This window comes from Marmota marmota, unplaced genomic scaffold (assembly GCF_001458135.2).
Source record: "Marmota marmota marmota unplaced genomic scaffold, marMar, whole genome shotgun sequence".
Classification (NCBI taxonomy): Eukaryota; Metazoa; Chordata; class Mammalia; order Rodentia; family Sciuridae; genus Marmota; species Marmota marmota.
The window spans coordinates 36,326,586-36,351,469 of record NW_025999949.1 but is presented as its reverse complement, the minus strand read 5'-3'; the positions used below and the strand labels follow the sequence as shown (position 1 = coordinate 36,351,469).

Below are 24,884 nucleotides of genomic sequence, written 5' to 3'. Positions count from 1 at the left end.
GTTGAGCTGGTGCTGGGCCTTTGGCAGGCACCACAGTCTCTTATTTTATTATTTTATTTCTTAAATGAAATAATAGTCACACATCAGAATTCACCATTTCACCCTTCTTACGGTGTGTAGTTCAGTGGTTTTCAGCATATTCTTGCCGTCATGCGTCTGTCACCTCCATGTAACTCTAGAGCAGATCTTGTCACTTGCAGGCAGCCCGTGCTCTCTAGCATCCGCTTCCTGCCCCTGGCCTTGCATGATCTGGCTCTTCTGTGGTGGCACCTCCCATGCACCTTCATGTTGCTGGTGACTCTTCCAGCCTCAACCTTCTCTTCTGGAGAGTGGGATTGAGTGCTCCGCAGTCGGTGCTGTTGGCGTTTGGGGACAGTCTTCACAGGGCGGTGCTTCTACTTAGGCGGGGATTGACACCTAGGAGTTGAATTGCGGCTTTGACCAACAGCACACTGTTTTTCCCAGTGCTTGTACCTGAGCAGTGGGAGCGAGCGCACTTGCTCTCCACCCTTGCCAGAGCTGGCGTCTTGGGACTTCGGGGGTCCAGGCACCGTGGGTGGTGAGGACTGGTGTCTGGTTGGTTGAGGTTGGGTTTGCCTTTCCCTGGTGTGGAGCATCCTGCTGTGTGTACTGGCTATTTGTAGTGTCTATTTGAACCCATCGCAGTGTGATATCGGGTTACAGTGTCACTGAGCTCATTATTCTGAACATTATGTTATCTTGTCACGTGTCTGAATTTGAATATTTTCTTCAGACTGTGGCTTGTCTTTGTTTTTGCAGGTGAAAAGTCTCACTGTTTGAGCAGTTTCTCCCTCTGTGCCTTTGTTTGTGTCCTGCCTCATAAGTCTTTGCCCACTCCCAGGCTGTGAGAAGTCCCTGCTGCTCTAAGTGTAGAAGTTCTGGGCCTCAGGCTTCTGCACTTGAACCTGTGACGTACACTGAGTCAGCGTTGTGCGTGGTGGGTTTGGGTCAGTTGGGTTTTAGGTGCTGGGCTGCTTTGCTGTCTCTGTCTCAGGCAGATGGCCGTTCACTTGGCTGCCCACTTGCTTCCGTCTATTTGAATGTCTGTTGGAGTAAGTTGTAGGTTAATCCCGTGAGACTGCCAGAGACCCCAAGTCTCCTCTCTGCTGGTCTGCAGTGGCGCTCCCCTCCTCTCCTGGGGGCTGGCTGCTCTGCATTGGCTCTTTTGTCCTTGGTTAGTCTGGTTTAAGTTTGTGGTCTTAGAATTAGTCTGATGTAAATGTATTGATTTTATTCATCATTTGAGAGAACCTGATTATATTGATTTTCTCTAATGTCTATTGAATTATGTCTGATCTTTGTTTTTTGTTCCTTTTGTTTATTTAGGTTCATTTTGCTTTTGTTAGATAATCGGCTTAGGCCCATTCTTATTTTCTAATATGTTTGTTGCTATAAACTTTCTTTTTTGCATTGCTTTACTTATATAAATATGTCACACTTTCATTTCATTCATTTAAAATATTTTCTGGTTTCCCCTGTGATTTATTCTACGTGGCGTTCATTTAGATGTGTGCTGTTTAATGTGAAGTAATGATGTATGCTGGCAGATTTCTTTTTGCTGCTGATCTCTAGTTAATTCTGTTGTGTTCAGAGAATGTATTTTTCATGATGTCCACTCTCACAGATATGTCTGTGGCCTTGCTGTCTGTGTGTCCACCTCGGCGCATCCTCCAGGTGCGCTGACTTGTGCAACAGGGCACCCCCCATGTGCGCTCAGGTTGCACTCAGAGGCGTGTTCTCCTCACCTGAGTCCTTGCCCATTTTTTTGTCCACAACTGTTGACTGGGGGTGCAGGGTTGGGGGTCGACTCGGGACTCTGCTGTGGGTTGAGGTTCCTTCTTGCAGTTGTCAGTTTGTGCACCTGTGTTTCTGGGGCGGGGGGATGCGGTTCCCGTGTGTTTGGGTCTGTTTTGTCTCTTCTCCAGGTTGCAGGTGTCCTGCCTTTGGCTCTACCTGGGAGGAGTGCAGCTGCTCTGGCTCCATGCGAGAGCTTTAGACGACGTGATCTTGCGTATCAACAGCAGGGCTTTGGAGTAGTTGTACAGTGGAGTCTTCCCTTCCTCTGATTGGACAGTCTCTGTTTTCTGATTGCAGTGGTTGAGACGTGCTGTCCGCCAGAGCCTCTGGAGGTAGCGGGAGTGTTGTGCTGTGTGCACATGTGGCTGTGGCGGCCGAGGAACTGGATGTATAATGGTATTCAATCGCAATATAGTTCATGCCAGCTCTCTGCCCCGGCTGGCGGCTCGGGCCTGGCCGGGCACGTTGGCTCCTTCATCTTTAGTGTGATGCTGTGTGTTTCTGTTTGCATCTGCCGCCTTGGTGTTTGCCCCCTGCATTGCCCTTCTGTCTCTCTCCCCTGCCCCTGTGCAGGAGTAGTGAGTGCTGCTCAGGGTGGGTGCCACTTCTCTGACCCACTGCAGCTTCCCCTGCCTCCCTGTGCTCTGCAGTCTCGAGTGGCTTCAGTCTGGGGGGTCTGGGCTGGCCCCCTTTTCTCCATCAGCCCTAAACTGTCCTCTGCCCCGAATGAGAGCGGCTGAGGTGGGAATTGTGTGGCTCCTTTGTCACATCAGAGAGTGGCCACCTATGGCTGTGTGACCTGGGAGGGCAAGGGGCGGAGAGGAGGACTAGCATATTTTCCTCTGCCCTTGCACACTTTGTGTGCTGAGGAGGTAACTCCACAGCACATCCTCTCTTAGTGAATGCTGACGTGCGTGTGTTGGGTGAAGGGCATCTGTGCTGTTGAGGCAGAGACCCACAGGAGATGGGGCACGTGTCGCTCCTGTACCGCCGTCCAGCCAGGCCAGGTGGGCAGTGTGCGCCCTCTCCCCAAGGGTGCTGTCCTTCATCTGCGTGGTCACAGCAGAGTTGCACCCCACGGCATCCCAGCCAGGACAGGAGGACTGAGTGAGAGGCAGCCGTCGGGTAGCTGTTTCTTTTAAGCGTGTGAGAGAGAGCTCGCACACTTCACTTCTCAAATTCTGGGGTGGTGGGTCATGGGGAGCGAGAGTCAACCTCTTTGATTGCAAGGGAGGCTGGGAAATGCCCACAGCTATGTGGCTACATGCCCAGGATTTCAGAGAGATGGCCCACAGTGCCCTAGCTTGCATGGCCAGGCGGTCTCTGCCAGTGTTCCCTGTGGTGTTGCTCTTGTCTGCTGAGATGGGGACTCTGCACAGGTGCCCTCCCCAGATTTTGGTGGAGGGCAAAGAGCCAATCCTGGGATGGACGCTGTAGCTGTCTTTGCTCTGTGTCTGGGCCTTCGGGCCTCCATCTTCATCATCAACACACATCTCTCCCCTCCTGTGATGACTGCACCCCGGGGTGCCAGCTGGCAACCCTGCCTTGGCTCTGCAGCCCGGCCCTCCTGTTTTCCCTGTGATCTCATTCTCCGGGTCCCCCAGCAGGGTCAGAAGTAACCCAGTGCTTCTGCTGTGTGCCCAGATGCCTGTGCTCCCCTCTGGGGGCAGGGCCTCCTGGGCTGCCCACACCTGTGTTCTGCATCAGGCCTTGGCAGCTTGGACCCTGGACCAGAGCTGGGTTGCACACCTATGCCAGCCAGGACACACTGAACGGGTCCACGACCTCCAGCTTGCTGGGCCACCAGGGCTCTGCAGTGACCGGGCGGCTGCACAGAACTTAGAGAGCCCCAAGAGCCGTGTGCTCCTGGGTGTAGCCAGGCTGGCCCCTGGGCTCTCAGCTCAGCTTTCTGGATGCAGGCCACCCCCCACCCCCCAGCCCTGGGCTCAGTGTCCTTCCACCACATGGACACCTCTGATAACGAGGCAGATGGTGTCTGCCCTCGGTGCCAAGCTCTGCCCGATGAAGGCCGGCCTCTGGCCCTTGTGGGGAGTGCTGATCCAGCCCTGTGGCTATGGAGCCTTGTTGCTGTCTCCCTGGTTGCCTAGAGGCAGCATCTGCAGCCCGCCCAGCCACTGCATGCAGGGCTGTGTGCCTGGAAGATGTGCTCCTGTGGCAGCAGCAGTGCCAGCACCAGGTACTGTGTCGGGGCAGGACTTGTGTGGGCCAGGGCCGAGCTAGTGAGCCGCAACACTTGCTGGAAGACGCTGTCCCAGCCATGGCCTTCAGAAAAAGAAAAGGGTGGGGATGGATGCTGCCCTGTAGCCTGGGGAGGGTCTGTCCCCTCCGGCATAAACTGCCATGTCACCTCAACTTGGGTCTTGTGGAGAGCAAGGGTGCTTGGAGCCAAAGAGCTCCTTGGTTTCTTTTTGCAGACAATAAAAAATGGGAGTGGCTGTTGTCTGCGCTCCATGTCTCTGTGTAGGAAAACTGTCATGATATCCCCCTTCCACAGCTGAGAACTTGAGGCTGTGAGAGCCCCCGTGACAGGTCCCAGAACCCAAGCCTGTGGATGGCAGGCTGGGTTTGGGAGGAGATCTCAGGCTTGGAGGGGCCTCCCCAAGGGGGTGTGTGTGGCAGTGGCGTGTGGTGGAGTCCTGCCTCCTAGAGCACTGCCATCGGCTGTGGGGCTGCCCCTGCACGCCTCACCACAGCACACTCACAGCCACTGAGGGCTTGTCTTGGAGGCCAGGAGGCAGCTTCTACTGCCCCAGTGATCTTGCTACAGTTCTGCCCCAAGTGCCCTGCCTTGGCAGGTGGGGACCGTGAGTGTTTCCTCTCCATGTTTCCTTACTGGTCAGCGGTCACTCCTCCTACTGCACTCTTCAGCTGCCCTCTGTTCTGCCTCGGCTGCCACCTGCACATGTTGGTGCTATGTCGGCCACAGGGGTGGCCAGGACTGACCAAGCTGGGTGGGAGGGAGCTGGAGCCGCAGTGAACCAATACAGAGGAGTGAGGCTTCCTTGAGGCAGCAGAGGCAGGCAGTCATGAGCGGAAGGGGGCAGGCGTCTCTGGATGAGGGGGCTCAGGAGGGCTTGTGAGGGTAAGGGCACAAGGAACTGTCCTCAACCAGGAGGTGCTAGTGAGAACTGGCCCATCTGGAAGGCAGGTCTTGTCAGGCTTCTCAGGCTCCCTGTCCTCCATAGTAAGTCCTCATCTCCTGGAGGCTGACCACAGCACAGGGCCTGGAGCTGACTTTGACCACCAGGAGAAGGCACGGTCAGCCTTGACCAGAAGGGCTGTGTGGACTTTGGCCTGGGCCAAAGTGAAGGTGGGGTTTGAGGAGACCCAGGCAGAGTGGCACAGCCCAGGGATACATCGGAAGGAAATGTCAGGGCTACCAGGTAATCTCCCTGGCTTTGTGGTGTGGAAGGGTTGCTACCTCTCCCACCCTGCTGGGGAGGAAACTGGGCTGGGGCACTGGACCCCTGCTAGGACTGCCACCTGGGACTACTGGCTCAGCTGGGGAACAGCCCCCCTCGCCCTTCGGTCCTGCTGTGGCTCTTCCTGTGTCTGACTCTACTTCTGATGCAGGTTGGACCTGGTGGCCAGCATGGCCACTGTAGTCGTAAGAGACATTTATCCATCGCCTGCAAAGACCTGTCCAGGCCTGCAGGTGTGCAGCATGAGTGGTGTGGGTGTACTGCACTGGGTCTGCTGGCAGGCAGGGTGGGAGGCGGCCTGGAGGGCTCCCAGATCAGGGATAGTGGGGTGGCCATGGTGAATCGTGCGTCCCTGCTCTGATCCCTGGTGTTTTAGTCAGTTTTTTTTTTTTCTGCTGTGACTAACAGATCTGATCTGAACAATTATAGAGGAGGAAATGATTCCATGATCTCAGAGGTCACAGTCCATGGACAGCTGGCTCCATTCCTTGGGGCTTGAGGTGAGGCAGAACATCACAGTGCAAGAATATGGCAGAGGGAAGCAGCTCACATGATTATCAGGAAGCAAAGAGAGATTCCACTCACCAGATAACAAAATATATACCCAAAGCCATGCCCCAATGCCCACCTCCTCCAGCCATACCCTGGCTGCCTTCAGTCACCCTCAATTCATCCCCTCCAGGGGATTAAGTCACTGATTGGTTTAATGCTCTCATAACCCAATTATTTGTCCTCTAAACCTTCTTGCATTTTCTCAAGGGTACCCCACTGGTCACTTCTCAAGAGAATTTTTGGTTTTACCTCCTTGAATCTGAGAAGTGTATGGTCTTGTCAGCTCCTGAGATGCCCTGAGGCCATCTTTCTCCTTGTCTCTGGGCAAAGTCTTTAGCATTTCTTTAGTGGTAGTAATGTTTTAAAAACTGCAACTTACTTAGTCCCAGTTTTACCCTCACCTTCAAGTTTTTTTCAAGTGTCCTAATTATCACAATAATTTGGCTAAAAGCCTCCAACAATATCTTATGCTACCTCCTGAATGCTATGTTCTCTAGAAATTTCCTCTGCCGGATTAAAAAGTCCACTGTTTTTAAAATCAGTCTCACAGAATGTCTCAAGACACAGGCAAAATGCAGACAACTTCCCAGTCAGAACGTGACATAAGTAGTGTCCTTCTTTTCCTCGAAACCTCTTTGAGTCCTGTCTTCATTATCCATGGTACTCCTGCTGTTCTGGTCTTCTGAGCTCCCCCCACAATTGGCCATTAAGTTCCACTTACCACTTCTAAACCATTTCCAGCTTGTACTGCTAAGCATCTCAAAATTCCTCCCACCAATTCCAGAAAGCTCCAAAAGTTTCTGAACCATACAGTCAGGTTAGTCACAGCATCAATTTCTGTTCTACTCAGCTTTTTCACTGCTGTGATTAACAGATCTGACCAGAACTATTATAGAAGAGGGAAGGTTTATTTGGGGGGCTCATTCAGAGGTCTCAGTCCATGGATAGCGGGCTTTATTCCTTGGGCTTGAGGTGAGGCAGAACATCATGGTGGAGGAATATAACAGAGGGAAGCAGCTCACATGATGATCAGGAAGCAAAGAGAGAAGTCTTCACTTGCCAGGTACCAAATATATACCCCAAAGCCACACCCCAATGTCCACCTCCTCTAGCCACGTCCCACCTGCTTTCAGTTACCAATCAATTAATCCCCACCAGGGGATTAATTTACTGATCCGTTAAGGCTCTCATAACCTAATTATGTATCCTCTGAACTTTCTTGCGTTTTCTCACACATGAACTTTTGAGGGACGTCTCACATCCGAACCATAACACCAGAGGTTCCTTAGCAGTGAACCGTGCCCTGCAGTGTTGCCTCATGAGTTGGCTGAGGGGTGGCAGTGAGGAGGATGCCTGATCGCTGGGGTCCTGCCTCCTCCCAGGACAGGTGCTCTTTGTACAGCAGCTCTGGCCACCCCTCCTCCTCCAGCCCTGAATTGAATCCTGCAGAATGGACAGCCACCTTGGGCCTTGGAGCCTGCCCACGTGACTATGGTAGTTCATGCACAATACTTTGGCTGAAAGCCTCCAACAGGTAATTTGGAAGGGGCAAGGGCAGCCCCCAGGACTGGATGGTTGACATTTTCCTTCCCGAGGTCAGACACCCTTTCTGGTGGTGTGACCTTGGGTGGGTGGTGTGGCCTTGGGTGGGTCTCCTGCCTCTGCCCTGGGTCTCTTTATCTGTAAGTGGGGAGAGTGGCACTCTGGTCGTTGGGCTCCTTCTGTGGGCTTCTGCTGGAGAGTGGTGGTCCCTCCTCCACCATGGGCACAGCTCATCCTGTCCTGTCCCTTTCTTTGCTGCCCTGGCTGTGTCCATCCCGAACCTGGGCTTGGTGAAGGCATCTCGGGGCTCCAGCGCCTTGCAGGTGCAGCAGTGGTGTGTGCAGGGTTGTCAGACGCTGTTTCTCAGGCCAGCGACATGAGTGGAGTAGTCTCTCTGTGCTTCCAGGCTGTGCTGAGTACAGCAGCTGGACCTGGGGGCTTGGCAGGGGAGGGACGTGGCAGGCCTGTGAGCCTAGGAGCTGGTGCCTCAGCAGGGTGTGCTCATTCTAGAGAGGCAGGGCCGACCCTGCCGTGGTCCAGCCAGCCCTGTGACTCTGTGGAGTGGGCTTGGGCCTGTGGCCTAGGGAGAAACCTCGTCAAGCCCAGGAGGGGGTACTTTGTTCTAGGCTCGTAGGCTGGCTCAGAGAGCGCAGACCTTTGGGTGTTCCCTGTGCTAACCAGCTGTTCATTGCTGTAACCAGGAACAGCTATCAAGGACAACTTAGAGGAGGAAAAGTTTGCTTTGGCTCTGGGTTTCCGAAGTCAGCCAACTGCATTGCTCTGGCCTGAGGTGAGGCAGGACATTATGGCAGAAGGGAGTGTCAAAGGGAAGCTGCTCAGCTCTTGGCGGCTGGGAAGCAGAGAGACAGAAGAGGAGCCAGGAGGATAAGATATATCCCTCTAGGGCACATCCTCTTCCAGGCACACCCCACCTGCCTGTGGTCAACGCCCAGTAATCCATTCACATTATTAGTCCACTAAGTTACAGCGCTAATTTAATCTCACCATTTTACTTCCTGAATTAATACAGGAGCTTCAGGGGGACATCTCACATCCAAACCATAGCATTCCACCCTGGCCCCCCAAAGCTCATGTCCATCTCACAGTGCAAAGTACACTTAGTCCATCTCCAAGAGTCCCCATAGTCTATATTTCCAGCAAAAGTCCAAGGTCTCCTCTGAGACTCAAGGTAAACGCTTGCTTGTGAGCCAGTGTAAAAATCAAAAGCAAATTACATATATCCAATATACATTGGCCTAGGATAAATATTCCAGTTCCAAAAGGAAGGCTTAGAGGCCTACAAAGAACGCTGGGACCGAAAGAAGATCGAAACCCAGTTAGGTAAAAAAGTGCTGTAGCTTCCTGTCTGACTTCTGGAGCACCCAGTGGTGAGATCTCCTCTCCGCAGGGTTGGGCAGCCGCCTCCGTGGCCTTTCTTACCCACGTGGCTTCTCTAGGCCTGTTCTGACCACAGCCAGAGCCTTCCTTGGCAGGTGTTGCATGTTATTGGATCTCCTGGGGGTCTCCTGGGGGTATCCTGGGGGTCTCCTGGGGGATCTCATGGGGGTCTCCTGGGTCATCTCCTGGGGGTCTCCTGGGTCATCTCCTGGGGGTCTCCTGGGGCGTCTCCTGGGGGTCTCCTGGGGCGTCTCCTGGGGGGGTCTCCTGGGGATCTCCTGGGGGTCTCCACTACAGTTTGTGCTTCATTGTCCTGGCTTTGCACATGGTCCTCTCAGGGCCAGCGGCAGGGATTCTGACCCTGCTGCCCTTGTCCTCTCAGGCTTTCCTTTGAAGTCCAGGGGAAGCCTCTGGGCTTCCACCTCCAGCATTGTGCATTGCTGCAGAACCAGCTCCACATGGATGATGCCAAAATCTGCTGCCAGGTTAAGCAGTAGCTGGGTTCCCTTGGACCATGGCTACAGTGTCCTGGGAGTGCCTGGGCAGCCAAACCCCGTGAAATGAATCCTGGGGAAACAGCTTTCTAGGTCCCCTGTGAAAGCAGGGTGCCTTTGTGATCTCTTTCACTTCTGCACCCTTGAACCTGCCATGGGCGTGGTGTTCTAGTTCCTGAGATGGCCTCACAGCATTGTCCTATTGTCTCTAGGCAAAGTACTTAGTTTCTCTTTAGTGGCAGTCATCTCTTCAACACCCACATCTTCCTGAGCCCTAATATTACGTGTTCCTTTGGCCAAACTGCAAGTTTTTCAGATCTTTTCTTTCTGCCTTGTGCTCTTGATTCTTCTAGTAAACCTGGCTAAAAGCTGCTGGCAACATCCGAGCCACTGCCTCAAAGCTGTGGTTTTAATTTTAATGCTGCCTAAGTTTCCTTCCACCAGATTAGTGAGTCCACCAACTGTAAGTTCAGCCTTACACAAACTCTCAGGACAAAACGGAGACAACTTTTTTTGCCAGAATGTAACATGAACATCTCTAGTCTAGTTCCCAATGGAATCCTCATTCCCCTCTGCAACTCCATGAGCGTAGTTCTTACTGTCTGCGTTCCTATTGGGGTTCTGGTCCTCTGGGCTCCCACCAGAAGCACTTTAAGCTCTGCTCACAACATTCAGAGCTTTCTCCAGCCTGCATCTCTAATCTTTTCCAAACTCCTCCTATGAACAAGTTCCAAAGGCTTCTGAACCATATGGTCATGTTAGTCACTGCAGTGACCCTACTCCTGGTACCAGTTTCTGTGTTAGTCAGCTTTCCATTGCTGTGAACAGAATACAAGGACAGTTTAGAGGAGGAGAGGTTTATTTGGCTTACAGTTTCAGAGGTTCCCATGGCTAGCCAAGTCCATCGCTCGGATCCCCAGGTGAGGTGGGGAGCATCATGGTGAAGTGCACTGTGGAGGGAAATTGCTCACATCATGGTCGCTGAAGGAAGGAGTAGTCAGAGGACAAGATATGATCCCCAAGGATACACCCCCTGGTGGCCTACTTTTCCCAGCCATGCCCCATTATTAATCCATCAAGTGAATTAATCCGCTGATGGGGTTATCGCTCTTGTGATTCATTATTTCCCCTGCTATGTCAACACAGGAGCTTGAGTGGATACCTCATAGTTGAACCACAGCAACCCATTGGCATCCTGGTGTCTCCTGCCCCACATGCCCTGGCAGACCTCGCTCCGTGTCCTTCAGTCTTAAGTGTTTTATCTTGGAGACTTGTGAGCGCAGAGAAGGTGGAAAGGGTTGCAGTGTGACCATGGGTGCACCACTGCCTAGATCCCACCTGCTGCCATCCCAGCTGGCCCTCCTCGTGCCTCTGAGCCCTTTGGAGCAGCCGAAGCCCTTGGGTCTCCTTTCACTTCCTGGTTACTGCCTCTCCTTTCCTTTTGAGGTGAACTTTAAGTGCGTGAACTGCAGGCAACCAAATGGTACTATTCTGGGCCTTTTGGCAGATGCCTGCACTGTGTTGCCCACAGCCCTGTCCAGGCACGGGGCCTCCCCTACTCAGCAAGTCCCTACTGCCCTGCCCCAGCCCAGCCCAGCGTAGCCCCAGCCACCATAGACTGCTTTTCTCTGTTGGAGATCTGACCGTGCACTCTGACGCCTGGCACAGTGTCACGCCCAGGGCGCCCCCGCAGGCAGGGCACACGTGCCTGCCAGTCTCCTGCATCCCCTGCACTTGCACCTTCCAGGGTGGGCTCTTAGGAATAGCTGCCACGGACTCTCTTACCCAGGGTTCCTGCGGCCTCGGCTTTGTTTCTCTGTGTAGGTGTCCAGAGTGTGATGGCTGGCCGCAGGGCAGCAGGTGTCCTGGTGTCTGTGGCCGAGACCTTCGTTGCATGGCTGCACATTGCACAGTCACCCAGCAGTGCGCATCTGGACACTGTCTTCCCCAGCACTTGGAGTTTCCCCACGTCGATTTCTGTGGTTTTGTTACATTGAGATAAAAGTGCTTAGCACAAAGCCTATGATGGACTCTTAAAGTATGCTAGTCACGGACCCTTGGTGCGGTCACAGGGTTGTGTGGCCATCTCCACCTTCCCACTGCAGAGCGTGTCCATCCACCGGGGCAGCTGGGCCTGTGCTAGCGTCACCGCCCCCTCCCAGACTGCTGGCAGCCACCGTCTCCATCTCTGTGGGCTGCCACCTCTGCATGTGTGGTGTGAATGGGATCACACATTTGGTGGCATCTGTCCCCAGCCTGGTGTTTGGAGGACTCGTTCCTCTTACTGCTGAGCAGTGGAGCAGTACTCTGCAGTGTAGCTGGGCCCCGTCTTTGTCCTTGCTGGTGGCCTGACGGCATGCGGGAAGTCTCCTCCTTCCCACCTAGCAGCGCTGCTCTGAGCCTTCTTGTGTGAGTCTTGTGTGAATGGGAGTCCTTATGTGCGTGCCCAGGAGGCTACTGCTGGGGTGCGGAGCCTCCACGTCCCCTCTCCTTGAGGAGCCGCCTCTCCCTCCAGCTTGGGTACTGGGAGGGCAGGGGTGGTATTTGTCCTGACCCTTTGCCTGTGGAAGCAGAGCTGGAAGGCAGGAGGGGTGGCGTGCAGGGCAGCTGGGCCTCTGGCTTCCTCCTCTGGGAACCACCTGGAGAGGCTGGAGGTGCCGGTCATACAGGCAGCATGGTCATCTTGTGCCTCCTCTTCTCCTGTCTTCCTCTAGCCACACAGGTTGTTCCTCGTGACCTCCAGGAGCTGAGCCAGGAGACCTCAGCCAGTGTCTTCCAAATCCACTCCAATGGTATGTCCATCTGCCTGCCCCCTCTCTCCTGGCTGCTCTGGGTCACTGAGGTGACATCGGAGGCTAGCTGGTACCTGACCTTGCCCTGCCCCTACTGTCCTGCCTTCCACAGTCCCAGGTTCTTGGGGGCAGCTGGGGGCTGCTTGCATGTCCAGTCAGCTCTTCTCCTCCTCGATCCTGTCCCGCCCTGGCTCTTCTCACTGGCTCTGTGGCTGTAGGGATCCCTGGGAGGAAGGAGTGAACCCCGATGGCAGGGCTGGTGGAACAGAGATCACTGAGGCTAGGATGGGGAGCAAGAGCCACACCCCATACATCCCTGGGAGAGGGACAGGCCTTCCCCAGGCCCAGGTGGGCTTGCTCTGGGTGGACTGTACCTGGGCCTGGGCCTGCTCCGGCACAATAGGGGAGAAGGTCCTGTGGGGGTTGGGTAGGCCTCTGCTAGGAGGGGTGGACCCAGCCTGTAGGAGGCTGCTGTGCCCTGGTGTCAGGTCACATAGTGGTCTGGCTGTCTCTGATGCAGGGCCCAGTTTCCACTATGGCCACGCAGAGGGCAATGGGTTGGGGAGGGTCCTTCTAATCCTTGTGCCTTTCCCATCTTTTGTTGGACAGTGACCTCCTTGGAGAGGAGCCTCCGGTCCTTGGGGACACCGAGTGACACACAGGAGCTTCGGGATAGCCTGTGAGTGGCAACTGCCATCCCTGCGCCTGTGCATGGTGCCGCACACATGCAGCTTCACCCTAAACTGCCTCTCCTGAGACGTGAGCACCCTCCCCCGGTGGGCGTCTAGGTGGAGTGGACGCTGCTGAGACACACACCTGTGCTCAGGTGGTGTGCGTGCCAGCTCGCACACGCTCCGTGTCACCAGCATGCTCCAGGGGGTCTTTGCAGTGCCCCAAGCTCACTGACAGGCCTGCACATATGTGCACACCTGTGGACACACAGGCTGGGCTGGAGTGGGGACCCCTGGTTTTGATTCTGCACCTGTGGGAGTCCCACTGGGCTTCCATAGAGAGTCACTGTCAGCCTCCCCTGGGCAGGACTGGGCTGGGATGAGGTCTGAGCCCCAGAAGAGAGGCACGGGTGGTGCTGTCTGCTAAGCCAGGACCTGGTGGGCGGGGAGGAGAAGGGCAGGCTCCTTCCACCTGGGCTGCTGGGCAGGTTTGTGGGCTTGCAGGGCTCTGGGGACCTGCAGGCTGGGGCCCTGCTCTCCAGGCAGCACGAGCAGTGCCACCCCAGCTAGTCTGGACCTGTCCTGGTTCTGGCCTGCAGGGATGCGGACTGCTTCATCCCCGGTCAGCAGAGCTGCTCTCTGGACCTACCACGATGAGGGCCTGGTCCTCGGTCCGTCTGTGCGCCTGCTGTGTCTCCTGCACAGAGCTGTGGGTGAGGGCGTGGGACATCCCCGTCCTCACTCCAGGGAGTGGCCGTGCGTGCAGGTGCCCTGTGTTCCTGGCACCAGCGGACCTTGGCAGACATCGCCTGCTATCCGTTTTTGATCTTGGTAAAAATGAAGTCCTTGTTTCTGGTTGTGAGAGAGGCTTTGGTTGCCCATTCCAGGAAGCGTGGACCTTCAGAGTATCTGAGGAGCCACTGTGACACGTGGTGCCTCTGGCGCCTTTCCTCATATCCTCAGGCCAACACCAGAGTTGGGTTTAAGTAGCGAGCGTTCTGGAAGCAGTGTTTTGCACTTGGGGTGAGTGGTGTGCCTGCATCTCATCAGGGACTTTGAAGATGTGCTCGTGGTGGGGGCTGTGGATGCTGTTGGATGCGTGTGACTCGTAATGTGGCCAGTTACTAGGAACAATTCCCAGTGACATCATTGTGTTTAACCCTGTGTCACTGCCTGTCTCCTGAGTATCCCTGGGACCAGAAGGTGGGAGTGTCCAGGTGGCCTTCACTTACGTATCTTGGGCTACCTGCCTGGTTAGTGAAGACATTATCCCCAAACGTGGGCCTTGGAGAGGAGAGGGCTGTCCGCAGAGTGGGCAGGTGGCCTGACGCAGGGCCTGGCCCGCAGTGACCTCAGCCCCAGCAGCAGCACCCACCTTGGCTCTGGGGCCAGAAGCGTACCTTGGTGTCTCTGCTCCTCTGCCACAGACCTGTCCACCTGCCTTCCAGAGCCCCCATGACCTGACTGCTCTGTGCCTGTCGTGGGCACAGCACTGGCTGTGGGCTGCCTTCCTCCCTCTCTGCTGACCTTGCCCTGACCCCCTGCCCATCCTGGTTGGTGGACCTTGGGTGATTCTGCTCATAAAGTCCACCAGGGGGCTTCCTGGTTCACAGAAGGGTGGAGGGGACTTGTGGGCCAGCACCCTCCTGGTGTGTGGCAGAGGGTCCTGCTTCCAGGCTTTCCAGCTCCTTTCTGTGGGCCAGCTTCCCCGATTTCCACACGAGTTCACAGTGGTGTCTTCCACTCACCCCTGTTCTGTCGTGTGCAGTCAGGGTAGCCGAGGTGGGGGTGACCTCCAGGGGCCTCTAGTCCGTGGCTCAGTGGGCAGTGATAGGGTCCTGGCAGGCTGGGCTCCCAGCTCTGTGTGAGCAGCACTGTCCCACCAGGGTTTGCATGTCCGATGGGCATCAGAAGGGATCCAGATACCCCAGTGCCAGGGCCTGTGCACGGCGACTCTCGGAGGGGCTCAGTGTTAACAGCCCCATACGTGGCAGCCCAAGCTCAGACAGGCAGGACACAGAGCTGCGTGAGTGTCTTGTCCCTGGCCCTCTGTGACTGAGCACTCCTGCACACACACCTGCAGGACTCGGGACTTGCTCGAGAGCCAGGAGGGGAGGCTCACTCCGGCTCAGGCTGCCCTGTGCCCCTAGAAGGATTCTGTAGTGGGATTTAGCCCAATTGCTCCTGTACCCTGTGGTCATGGGCACAGGAGCAACTGGGCCAACCGTCGGCCTTCCCTCTAGAGTTGACCTGGGGCCCGAGACTCGCTCAGAACAGGGTTGGCTGTCCAGACCTAAGCCCCCTCATGGCTCATGGGGAAATGGAGACAGGGGAGGGCCTTGCCTGGGAGCAGAGTGAGCAAGGGTTGTGTCTGACTGTCCTCGGGCTTGCTTGCTGCCAGGGAGGCTTGGATGGGAGTTCATGGATGTGGAGTCTGCTCGGGGGGGTGGGGAAGCTGTCAAGCAGCCCTGGAGCTAGACCGCACGCAGGACCTCAATGACAGTGGGATGAAAGGCCTCCGAGTTGGTGGGTCAGGGTCTGGCATGAGCAGTGGGGAGGCCTTTGTCTGGGCCGGACTGGGACTATTTATAGCCCTGGGGTGGGTGGGGTGTGTGCAGGGGTGGTTAGATCATTTGTAGGTTCCTTTATGCCCAGGACTGGCACCTGGGATGTCTCAGGTCTGAGCTCTGCTGGGACTGTCCCCTGGAGCAGCTGCCTGGTCTCCCTAGGCAGTGGGGCTCCCTGCCGGCATGGTGGCCGAATGGCCACCTCCTCTCCTGCTAGCCCAGGCCTCCTGCCAACACTCCAGCAAAAAAGGCAGATGTCTCGTCCTTCATAGTCCCTCTTAGAAGTTGCCAGGGGTCAGTCCTGTTCTTTGTTGGTCAAAGCCTGCCTGGGTTTTAAGAGAAGGATGAGAACTCTACTTCTTGGGGAGAGGCCAGCCAAAGATTTTACAGCCATTTCTCACACCACCACAGGCCCTGAAGCAGCGTCAACCAGGGTGAGTTTGAGGAGCCAGAGGAGGCCACTGCCACTCTGTGAGGGCCCCGCTGGGAGACTGGCAGGGAGAAGGTGTTAGGCGTGGGCCAGACCACATTGATGGCATGGAAGACCAAGTCAGAGCTGTGCAGGGCTTTTGGAGAAATGGCCCTCTTGTTGGCCTCCCCCGATCTGGGAAATGACCCAGAACATGGCAGCGGAGCTGGCTGGAGGGGGTCTGGGCCTCTCTTGCCCCATATCAGGCTCACAGCCCCCATAAAAACTCCTAGGTGAGGGAAGGACCTCAGGTTTTGCCAAGTCTCTATGGTGAATGGATGGCCAGCTGGCTGTGAGGAGCTGACCTCATGGCCTGGCCTGTCTGATAGGCACCCTCTCCCTGGGCGCTGGGGATGAGCATTTCAGGTGGCTGAGGAGCAGGGACCTGAGTAGAGGGAGCTGTGGGTGGGCAGAGGCCGGGGTGGGGCTGGAGCGTCCCTGCTCTGTCACTTCACAGGTGAGACCGAACCTGGCGCCTCGGGCACCCACAGCCAGGTGGCCTGAGGTGCAGCTGTGAAGAGCCGCAAGGCCGTGCCTGCAGGGGCGGCGGCCAGCCAGGGCAGGGTGGTGAGGGAGCTGCCCCCTGCTTGCCCCTGGCAGGCCAGAGTTCGGGGCTCTCCACCTCCTGACGCCGCTTCTCACTGCCCTCCAGATTGGGTCCTCCTGGTAGGAATGAGGTGGCATCTCCTTGTCCCTGATTAGTGTTTTCCTGATGGCACACGATGTCCAGCTCCTCTTTTGTGCTGTTGGCCATATGTGTCTTTCTGCAGGAAGGTCCTGCCTGACCTCTGGGCTCTGGGGAGGAGGAGCTGTGCCTTGGAGCCGCAGTGGGACGTCAGGAGCCCAGCCCAAGGCGTGGGGTAGCCACCTGCCCAGAGCTGGGGCTGGCTGGAAGGTCAGCAGCTGCCCTCCTAAAGCTCCTGCAGGGCTCCAGCAGGTCCCAGCTAGCAGACATGGCTTGTCCCTGGTGGCTGACTGGTGGAGTGTCCTTGGCCAGGTGTGGTGACCTGTCTGTATTTGAGGTCTCTCTTCTGTGACACGAGTACTCAGGTCTAGTGCCAAAACACCATGCAGGGCTCAGCAGGAATGGTGTCCTGGCCTCCTTTCTCCCTCCTTATCCTACCCCTTAGTGCCACAGTCCCTGCCCGCCTGTGTCCTGATGTCCTGCCTGGACAGTTGGGAGTTCCCTGCTGCAGAGTGACTGTGTGGGGAAGCTCGTCTTGTGACGAGGAGGGCTGCCAGGACAAGTCCAAACGCAGTGAGCCTGAGAACGGCAGGTGGCCTTGGGGTCCTCCAGATGTCTTGGGGGCAGCAGGCTGCCGTGTCCCAGAAGCCTCCCACAGCCATGGTGCACTTTCAGATTCTCCTAAACGCGCCTCATTTATTGAGGGATTGTAATGAGTCTTCTTTATTTTTATAAACAAAGTAAATTTGCATATAGTCCAGCATGCAATTAAAAACCAGTAAATAAACCAGTGAAATCAAGCCTCTCATCCTGGGTGATTGATGGTTGGTGTCATCTTTGGGCTCTCGTTTGTGGCCCCCTGTCACGTCCCTGTGTATCTTGCGCTTGCCCGAAGCTGCGTGCCCCAGGGCTCAGGTATTGGTGTGGCTGTCTCCCGCCACACCCTCCTTTCCACTGTGTGCCCTTACTCTGCCCGCAGTGCCTCGACGTGGCCTGGCAAGACAGGGCAGGGGCAGGAGTGGGTTAATGCTCACTCACTCTTGAGTGCCTATTGCACGTCCCCAAGGGCCTGGGCCTGTTATGGCCCCATGGCAGGTAGAGACGAGGGGCACAGTCCAGGACTGGCCTCTGGTCACACATTGAGTGGATTCAAATGGTGTTTGGTGTGGACCCATGTACATTCCTGGGAAGAGCCCCGCTCGGGCATGAGGCCCTGCCTGTGTGTGTGTGCTGGATGCGCCTGGTTGCCGTGGCCGTGGTCACCAGGTGCACTGGTGTGTGTTTGCATTTCCTGGAAGGGCTGTGTCCACTGCAGGAGTGCAGGCCTACAGGGCCAGTCAGAGGGTTTTCATCCTGCTCCTCCCTCTAGGGGCTGTTGGGACTGTATGACTTCTTTCCTGGGTGTTAGTGGGGTTTTCCTGGGGTTTCTTTGTTGCAAGTTGAAAAACTAGGAACCCCCAGCTTGCTTTTCAGGGTGGGCCTGACGGAGCTGCATGGCCAGGCCATCCTGCTGTCTTTTAGGGGTCAGTCGGTTTTGTTGCTGTGTGTGTCATCGTGTGTTCATGCTGCTGCTTCCTTGGGCCTCAGTGTCCACTCACCGCCGTCTCCTCGCACTCTCCTCGCATGTAGCGTGGCTGGGCCTCACTGCCCGAGAGCCCTGCAGTGCCTGGTCCTGCCCTGCTCCTGCTCTTAGTGCTGTGCGGCCACTGTGCTCCCTGCTGCTCTTGCTTTCGGCGGTTGGCCACCTCCCGAGGGTTCAGGTCACAGAGTTTCGGTTAAGCCTTGGTGTTGGTCACCTCCAGAGACACCTTGTTTTGTGTGGGCCCATCTTCTGTGGCTCCCTGCTGGCCATTACTGAAGGCAGGTGTGAGGGCGCAGTGGTGGTGCACCCTCTCTGGTCTTGTCTGTTGGAGAAAGTGGCCTCTGCATTTTCATTTTGAAATACGTTTTGTTCTGGGTATTGAGTTCTGGGTTCCCGGTTTTTCTCTGACCCCTTTAGAAATGTCTCCTGTTCCCTTTGGGAGCTTGTGGTTTCTGATGGGAAGTCAGCTGGCTCTTTCTCAGTGCTTCTAGGTAAGTGACGTGTCCTTTTCTCTGGCGGCCTCAATACTTTCCATCCTTGATTTTGAACCATTGGAACATGGTGCACATGAGTGTCGTACCATTCTTATTGGTGGGTAAGGATCTGCTTAGGGTCCTGTAAGATTCTGGAATCTGGGGTTGGATCTCATTTGCATCTTTTCAGGTTTTCCCTCCCTCTGCTTTCCCTGAGGGCCGTGCCAGCTGTGAGCGTGCTGGCCCATTTGCTGTTGTCCCACAGTGCTGGTGCTCTTGTCCCTTCTCCTGTTTCCTGCTGTGTCTGACTTTCAGTGGGCCCTCTGCCTGGCTGCCGCCCGGTCCTCTCTCGCTCTTTCTTCTGGGCTTTCTCTGTGCTCTCCTTAGTCTGCTGTGCTGCCTGTCTTGGTTCTGTGGGTTTGTGCTCTTGCTTGCATCTGGAGGGTCTAGTCACTCTCCTTCCAGTGGCTTCCGAGCGCTCCCTCCTCTCCGGATCACTGATCACACCCTGCTTCCCGTGGCCGCTGTCCCTGGGTTGCAGGCTTCACTCTCCCTCTTTTTCCCTTGCTCTCCCCGGATACCAGCTGGGACGGTGTCTGTTGCTGCTTTCTAAGTGATGATCTTTTCTCTTGCAGCATCTACTCTCATTAAGCCCTTCTAGAGAATTTTTATTTTAGGAATTTATCATATGTTTCATCCCTCAAAGTTGCCCTTGGCTCCTTTGTACATCTTCCGTTTTGCCCTTGCTGTGCCCACGTGTGTGGTGGGCGCTTTGGCCTGCCAGCCGTGTTGTGATCGCCGACAGCCTCGCTGCGGGGCCGCCTCTGTTGCTGCCTGCTTCCATGCGTGCTGGTCACCCTGCTTCCGGCCAGCTCTGTTCCCTGGTCTGCGCCTCGTGAAGCCGTGGCTCCCAGTGGCTGTGCTGTGCTGTCTCCCGGAGAGTGTTAGGTTGTCCCGTGGGGGCAGATGTGGTGAGCAGTGTCCTTTGTTGCCCTGGCCGCCTTCTGTGGCCCACTGTGCCCTGCAGCACCCTCTCCATGTGGGCGACGCCGCGCTTCCCATGGCATGTGTGTGCACTGAGGGCGGCTCAGGCCTTCAGTGGTCTCCAAGCACCAGGCCGCTGCCCTCGTGCCTCACAGGAGCTCTTGCTGGTGGTCACTGCTTCTGTCCTCAGCCTCCACGACTGAGGGCGGTCAGGTGTGGTGGTGGCTCTCATCAGGTGGGGGGAAGTGCGGGGCGCGTTCCCATGGTGGGGCTGCGGCTGCTCTTGCATCCCGCAGGTCCGTCAGCTCCAGGAGAGGACTGTGGTTCTTAGAACCGCCCAGGACTTCTTATGGGGATTCTGAGGACCTCCTCTCACACAGGAGCCCCCTGGCCTTGCCTGGAGCTCTCCAGGGATACCGTGCCTCTTCTGCAGGGCACTGGCCCTGTCCCACCTGTCCCACTCAGCCTCTCCTGGATCTGGGGCCAGTGGCAGGCAGGGGTCCATGAGCCCCCCTTGCCCCTCGTCTTCTGTGGGCCTCCCAGTGCCACGGTGTGCCGACCCTGGGTGTGCCGTCTGTGTGCATCTCCACCAGGCAGGTACAGGGTGCTTGCCTCACTTGGAGGAGGCTGTGGGCTCCTTCCCACCTGTGACCACTGGCCTGATTTCCATGCTGTGAGTAGCTTTGCCTCTTCTGAGCTCAGTGCATGGAACCGTGAAGTCCGTGGCCTCCTGGGCCTGGGTCGTCTCCTGTGTGGGGTTTCTGAGGTTGCGTCACGTGGCCACGTGTGGTAAGAGCCAACTCTCATGGCTGAGTGGTGCTCTTGTGTGGCTGACTCATACTCTGCTTGTCTAGCCCGCAGGGCCCGCGGGGCCTCTCCAGCCAGCGCGCGTCTCCAGGTCTGTGTGCCTGGTCCTCCCGGGCGAGATGCTGGGAGTGGAGCATGCCCAAGCTGGCGAGGCGCCAAGGAGCTCCCCAAGGCCCTGCCACCTTCCCTCCTGCCCAGCAGACCAGTGCAGCCGGGGCGTCTGCCCTTCATGGCCTTGGCCTTTCTGCCTGGGGCCTAGGCCGTGGGGCTGTAAGTGCCACTTGACTGTGGCCTCAGTGTACATCTCTTTGGAGGAGGGCTGTGGGGCGTCTTCCCCGCACAGTCCCTTCTCTGTCTTCCCTCGGGGCGTCTCTTCACATGGTGCCTCTGATTCCCGGGGCTGTTTGTCCCGAGCATTGGACCCGAGCGTCCGTGCCGCCCTCTGCGCAGCCCGGGTCGGTGCCAGTGTGCAGAGTCGTTTCCTTGCATCGTGGCGGCCTCTTCATTTTAAGAATCTCTTAAGAAGAGCAGGAACTTTCAGCGTTAGGCAGATCAGGAATGCTTCACCATAGCTATGTCCTGAATGTGGTGTGTCCCCTGAGGTGGCAGTTGGACCCAGGGTCTTGTTCACGGCCCTCAAAGGTGGGCACTCTGCTGACTGTGTGTCAGAGATGGGCTCTTGAGAGGCGATGGGGTGGAGCTGCGACTGGATCCTAGCAGCTTTGTGAGCAGAGATCGCGCACTGAGGGGCACCTGCCACCCCACCATGGTGCGACTTGGGGCCCAGCAGTGGCCCCATGAGAGCCTGTGCTGCACGGCCTGGGACTGCAGAGCCGCCAGTCAAGCACAGCGCCCACCGTGGGGAGCCACGCAGAGCCTGCGGACACCTGCAGGGTGTCTGCGGTGCTCATGGCTCCCGCCCATAGCTAGGCTTGTGGTGCATTTGGAGTTCACTCCTGCATGTGCCCTCAGGAAGGGTTGAGGGTCACTTTTTAAAAACACTTTTAGCACCATTTGTCGAGACAGCCATCTTTGCCCATTGGCTGCGTGGGTGCCTTTCTGAACACCGTGTGCCCATGTTCCTGGATTGCTCTGTGCTGCTGTGCTGTGTCCCCCGGCCAGTGCTGGGTCCCCAGGCTGCAATCCTGCTCAGGCCAGGCAGGCTGGTGCCCTCCAGCTTGCTCCTCTGTGCAGTGCTGTGGACCCTCAGGTCCTTGGTGTGTCAGTGAACATCTCAGAATCACCTTGTCGATTTTTGTTTTAAAATCCTACTGTAGTTTCAACTCGGTTGCGTGGCGTCTGCAGACCTCTGTAAGAATGGCCCTCTTAAAGGCGCCCTGTGTGCCCGGAGTGCGCCTTTCTGTTGACTTCTCTCGGCAGTGCCTCGGGGCTTTCCAGGGGTGGGTCTTGTGTTTATCATTGTTCTGTTGGAAGTGGCTCAGGGACCTTGAGGCTGAACACTGCTTTTGGTGGCTTTGTCCACATTCCACTGTCCACTCTTGGCCACGGCTGTTTTTTGTGCACTGCTGGTGTCCTGTGGGGCCTCAGGTTCATTATTGGTTCCAGGAGCTTTTCCCTGGACCCCTCGGGATTTCCTGTGTGCAGGGACATGGATGTCCTGGCCTCCCGAGAGAGCAGTGTGGGGTCTCTTGCTCTCGTTTCCTTAGACTCTCAGTCGTGAGTGACGGATTGCATCAAGGATGGCTCCTCCTAACTTAGTGAGCCGTCTCCTTTCTAACCGGTTGGTCCAAGTCACAGTTACGGGCCTGACCTTTCCTTTTGTACTGCGGATTGACCCCCAGGGCAGTTCACCACTGAGCTACATCCCCAGTCCTTTTTATTTTGAGACGGGTCTCACTAAGTAGCTGAGGCTGGCCTCCAACCTGTGTGCCACCTGTGTCAGCCTCCTGAGCTGCTGGAATCACTTGTGTGGCTTTGTGCCCGGCTCATACCCTGACTTTGAAGTGTCAGGCCACCTCTGAACCCTCGGTCAGCGCCCCCTCGGCAGGGCCCCGTCTCCTTTCTGTGCTGTCTGTCCGAGGTCTGTCCTGGGCTCTGCGGTGGCGCCTGCTGTCTCTCTTCTCAGGGTCTGTGCTCGGCTTTGGCGTGGTGGGGGCTGCTCCTGCAGTCTGCCCCCGAGTCGCTTGTTCCCTGGTGGTGGAGCCGTCTCACCTGGGTCTGGTGGTGTTTCAGTTGCAGTTTCAGTCTCGCCACCGCCGGTGTCCTCAGGCCTGTCTGTTGAGTGGTGTTGGTCCTTCTTGTCTCCACGGCGTGTCCCTTCACGTTGGGTCTGCGGTCACGTCCCTTTTCATTCTCCATGTGGCTCATTGTTCCTGACGTTTCCAGCTACAGTTGTGCAACCTTGACCTTCAGAGAGAGCTCTTTGGCCCCATTGGCCGTGCCCACCTGGGTCTGCCCGTGACCGTGTGGTCACGCCCTCCTCTCTGTGTGTAGGTAGGTGGCGGGCTCCCCAGGGCTCCGGGGCTAGAGCTTCTCCTCTGAGCGCCTGGGAGGAGCGTGCTCTGCTGCAGCCACAGCTCTGCGCTCCTCTGACTGCTCTCTGAGTCGCTGGGGGCAGGGTGGCCGGCACTGTGACTGCAGTCGGTCTCTGACTCCAGAAGCTGGCTGGTCTCGGGGGCCTGCAGCTGGCTGCCTGTCCTCTGCGGGGCGCCCCCTCTGGCCCCTTCACGGCTGCTGTGTAGGTTTGCTGGCTGAGCACCTGCTGTGCCTACGGCCTTGGGTGGCCGGCTTGGGTAAGGGAGACTGGTGAGGGGACAGAGAGGAGATGCCCGTGGAAGAGGACCTACAGGACCCGGCCCAGAACCAGCTGCCCTTGCTCTAGTGCTGATGACTCCATGAAGATGTGGCGGCCACCAATTTTGGGATGGAGTCTGAGGAGAGGAGCGTCAGTGCTGGGCAGAGGCAGGTGTGGGTAGTCACAGCCTGGCCTCCCGGGGAGCCAGCCCTGGGCTGTGCCGAGTGTCTTGCCCACTGCCCTGCAGCCACAGTGCCAGTTCACAGCCCGGGTCGTTGCCTCAGCTGTCCAGGGGCTGCAGGGTCACGGCGAGCAAAGCACCAATGTGGGGATTGTCCGGATGGGCATCAGCAGCGGTGGGGCGGGAGGGCCCGTGAAGGGCGGGATAGGAGGGCCGGGGGAGGCTGGAGCACTGTGCAGGGACTTGGGCTTTGTGAGACTGACACGTGGAATGGCTGGCCAGTGTGAGGGCTGGGACATGACCTGCTTTTAGCACCTCTGCTTCAGGGACTGTGCCAGGGTGGAGTAGGACGCTGTGGCCGTGAGGGGCAAGAGGCCTTCAGGAGCCCAGGGGCGCCGAGTGTCTGACCCTGCGCAGAGCAGCCCAAGGCGAGGGTTCACTGCCCCAGCCGTCTCTGACCGCCGAGCGGGTCTTGGCTGTGCAGTTGCCCCCGCATGCCAGACTGGGAAATGGAGGATGGGGACAGGGGAGCCGAGAGTTTTGCTGAAGAGACAGGAAGGCTGGGGGTACAGGGGTGGAGATGGGGAAGTCAGGAGATCCTGGGCAGGCCGAATGTGAGAGCAGTGGGATGCCCAGGCGGATGGACCGAGGGTCATTAGGGAGGACAGTCTGGAGATCAGGTCCAGGTGGGGGCAGGACCATGGGACGAGGACGCTCAGGTGGGTCTCAGGCTGTGGGACTGGCAAGCTCGCTGAAGAGGTCCTTGTGGGGAGTGGCAGTGAGGTAGTGGTCCAGGGTGGAGTGTCAGGCTCTGTCACGTGGCCGTCGGCACAGTGAGTGGGCAGCCTCTAGAAGGAGGTGGACCAGGAGGCAAGACCTAGCTGGGTAGCAGCCATGCCAGAGTCATTGGGGCCGGAAGGCCCCCGTCCCTGCTGCTGTCACCAGCCTTTCCCGGCTCCTCCTCAGCCCGCCCTAGCTCTCTCCTGCACAGACTGCCACGCCCTGCCACTGAAGGGCTGCGGAGGGGAGGCACGGCTGGGGCAGTGAACCCCTCAACAGGTGGCCGTGACCTGTGGTGCGGACGGTGCACTGCCTGCTGGGTGTCACCTGGTCAGGTGCCAGCACCAGTGGGTGGCCTTTGAGAGCCTGAGACCTGCACTGCCCTGACCACTGCGGGTCCTGGGAGTGCAGCGCTGCCTCGCCTTGGGCTGCTCTGCGCAGGGTCAGGAGGGCTCTCTGGGTTCTGCCAGGCCAGGGTCCCACCTCTCTTGGGTGTGACTTGGATGTGTATACCCAGGTGTCACTCCACTGGGGAGGGTCAGCGCCTGCAAAGAGCACTGGTCTCATTTGCTGCTGGGGCCACATTCAAAGCTGCAGCTGGACTGTGGCCAGGGTTGCCTAGGCCCTCTCATGCCACTGCTCTGGGGGTGGCAACAGGCTCACCCTGGGCCCCAGAGCCACGCTCTGCTCAGCATCGAGGGCCCGTTGCAGGGAGCTTGGCCGGGCCTCCTCACTGGTGCCCAGCTGCCCGTGGCGGGCTGGACGGCTCTGAGCCGCGAGTCTATGTTTGGGGTGGTCCTGGAGGTGGCCTCTGCCTCCCACGCAGCTTACCTTGCTGTTTCTCCCCCGTCTGCCTGTCTGCCTGCTGTCCCTGCCCCTCCCGCCCTCTGC

General features: G+C 57.2%; 1 protein-coding gene across 6 annotated transcripts in view; it reads left to right on the top strand.

Annotated features, from left to right (window-relative positions):
• Tsnare1 (t-SNARE domain containing 1) overlaps positions 1-24,884 on the top strand; it is a 114,440-nt gene that overhangs the window by 54,572 nt on the left and 34,984 nt on the right. For all 6 annotated transcript variants that reach the window (XM_015486531.2, XM_048802236.1, XM_048802238.1 and 3 more), the window contains 2 exons: positions 11,962-12,039; positions 12,649-12,718. In XM_015486531.2, coding sequence (XP_015342017.1) covers positions 11,962-12,039; positions 12,649-12,718 — 148 coding nt within the window. The remainder of the gene's footprint in view (positions 1-11,961; positions 12,040-12,648; positions 12,719-24,884) is intronic.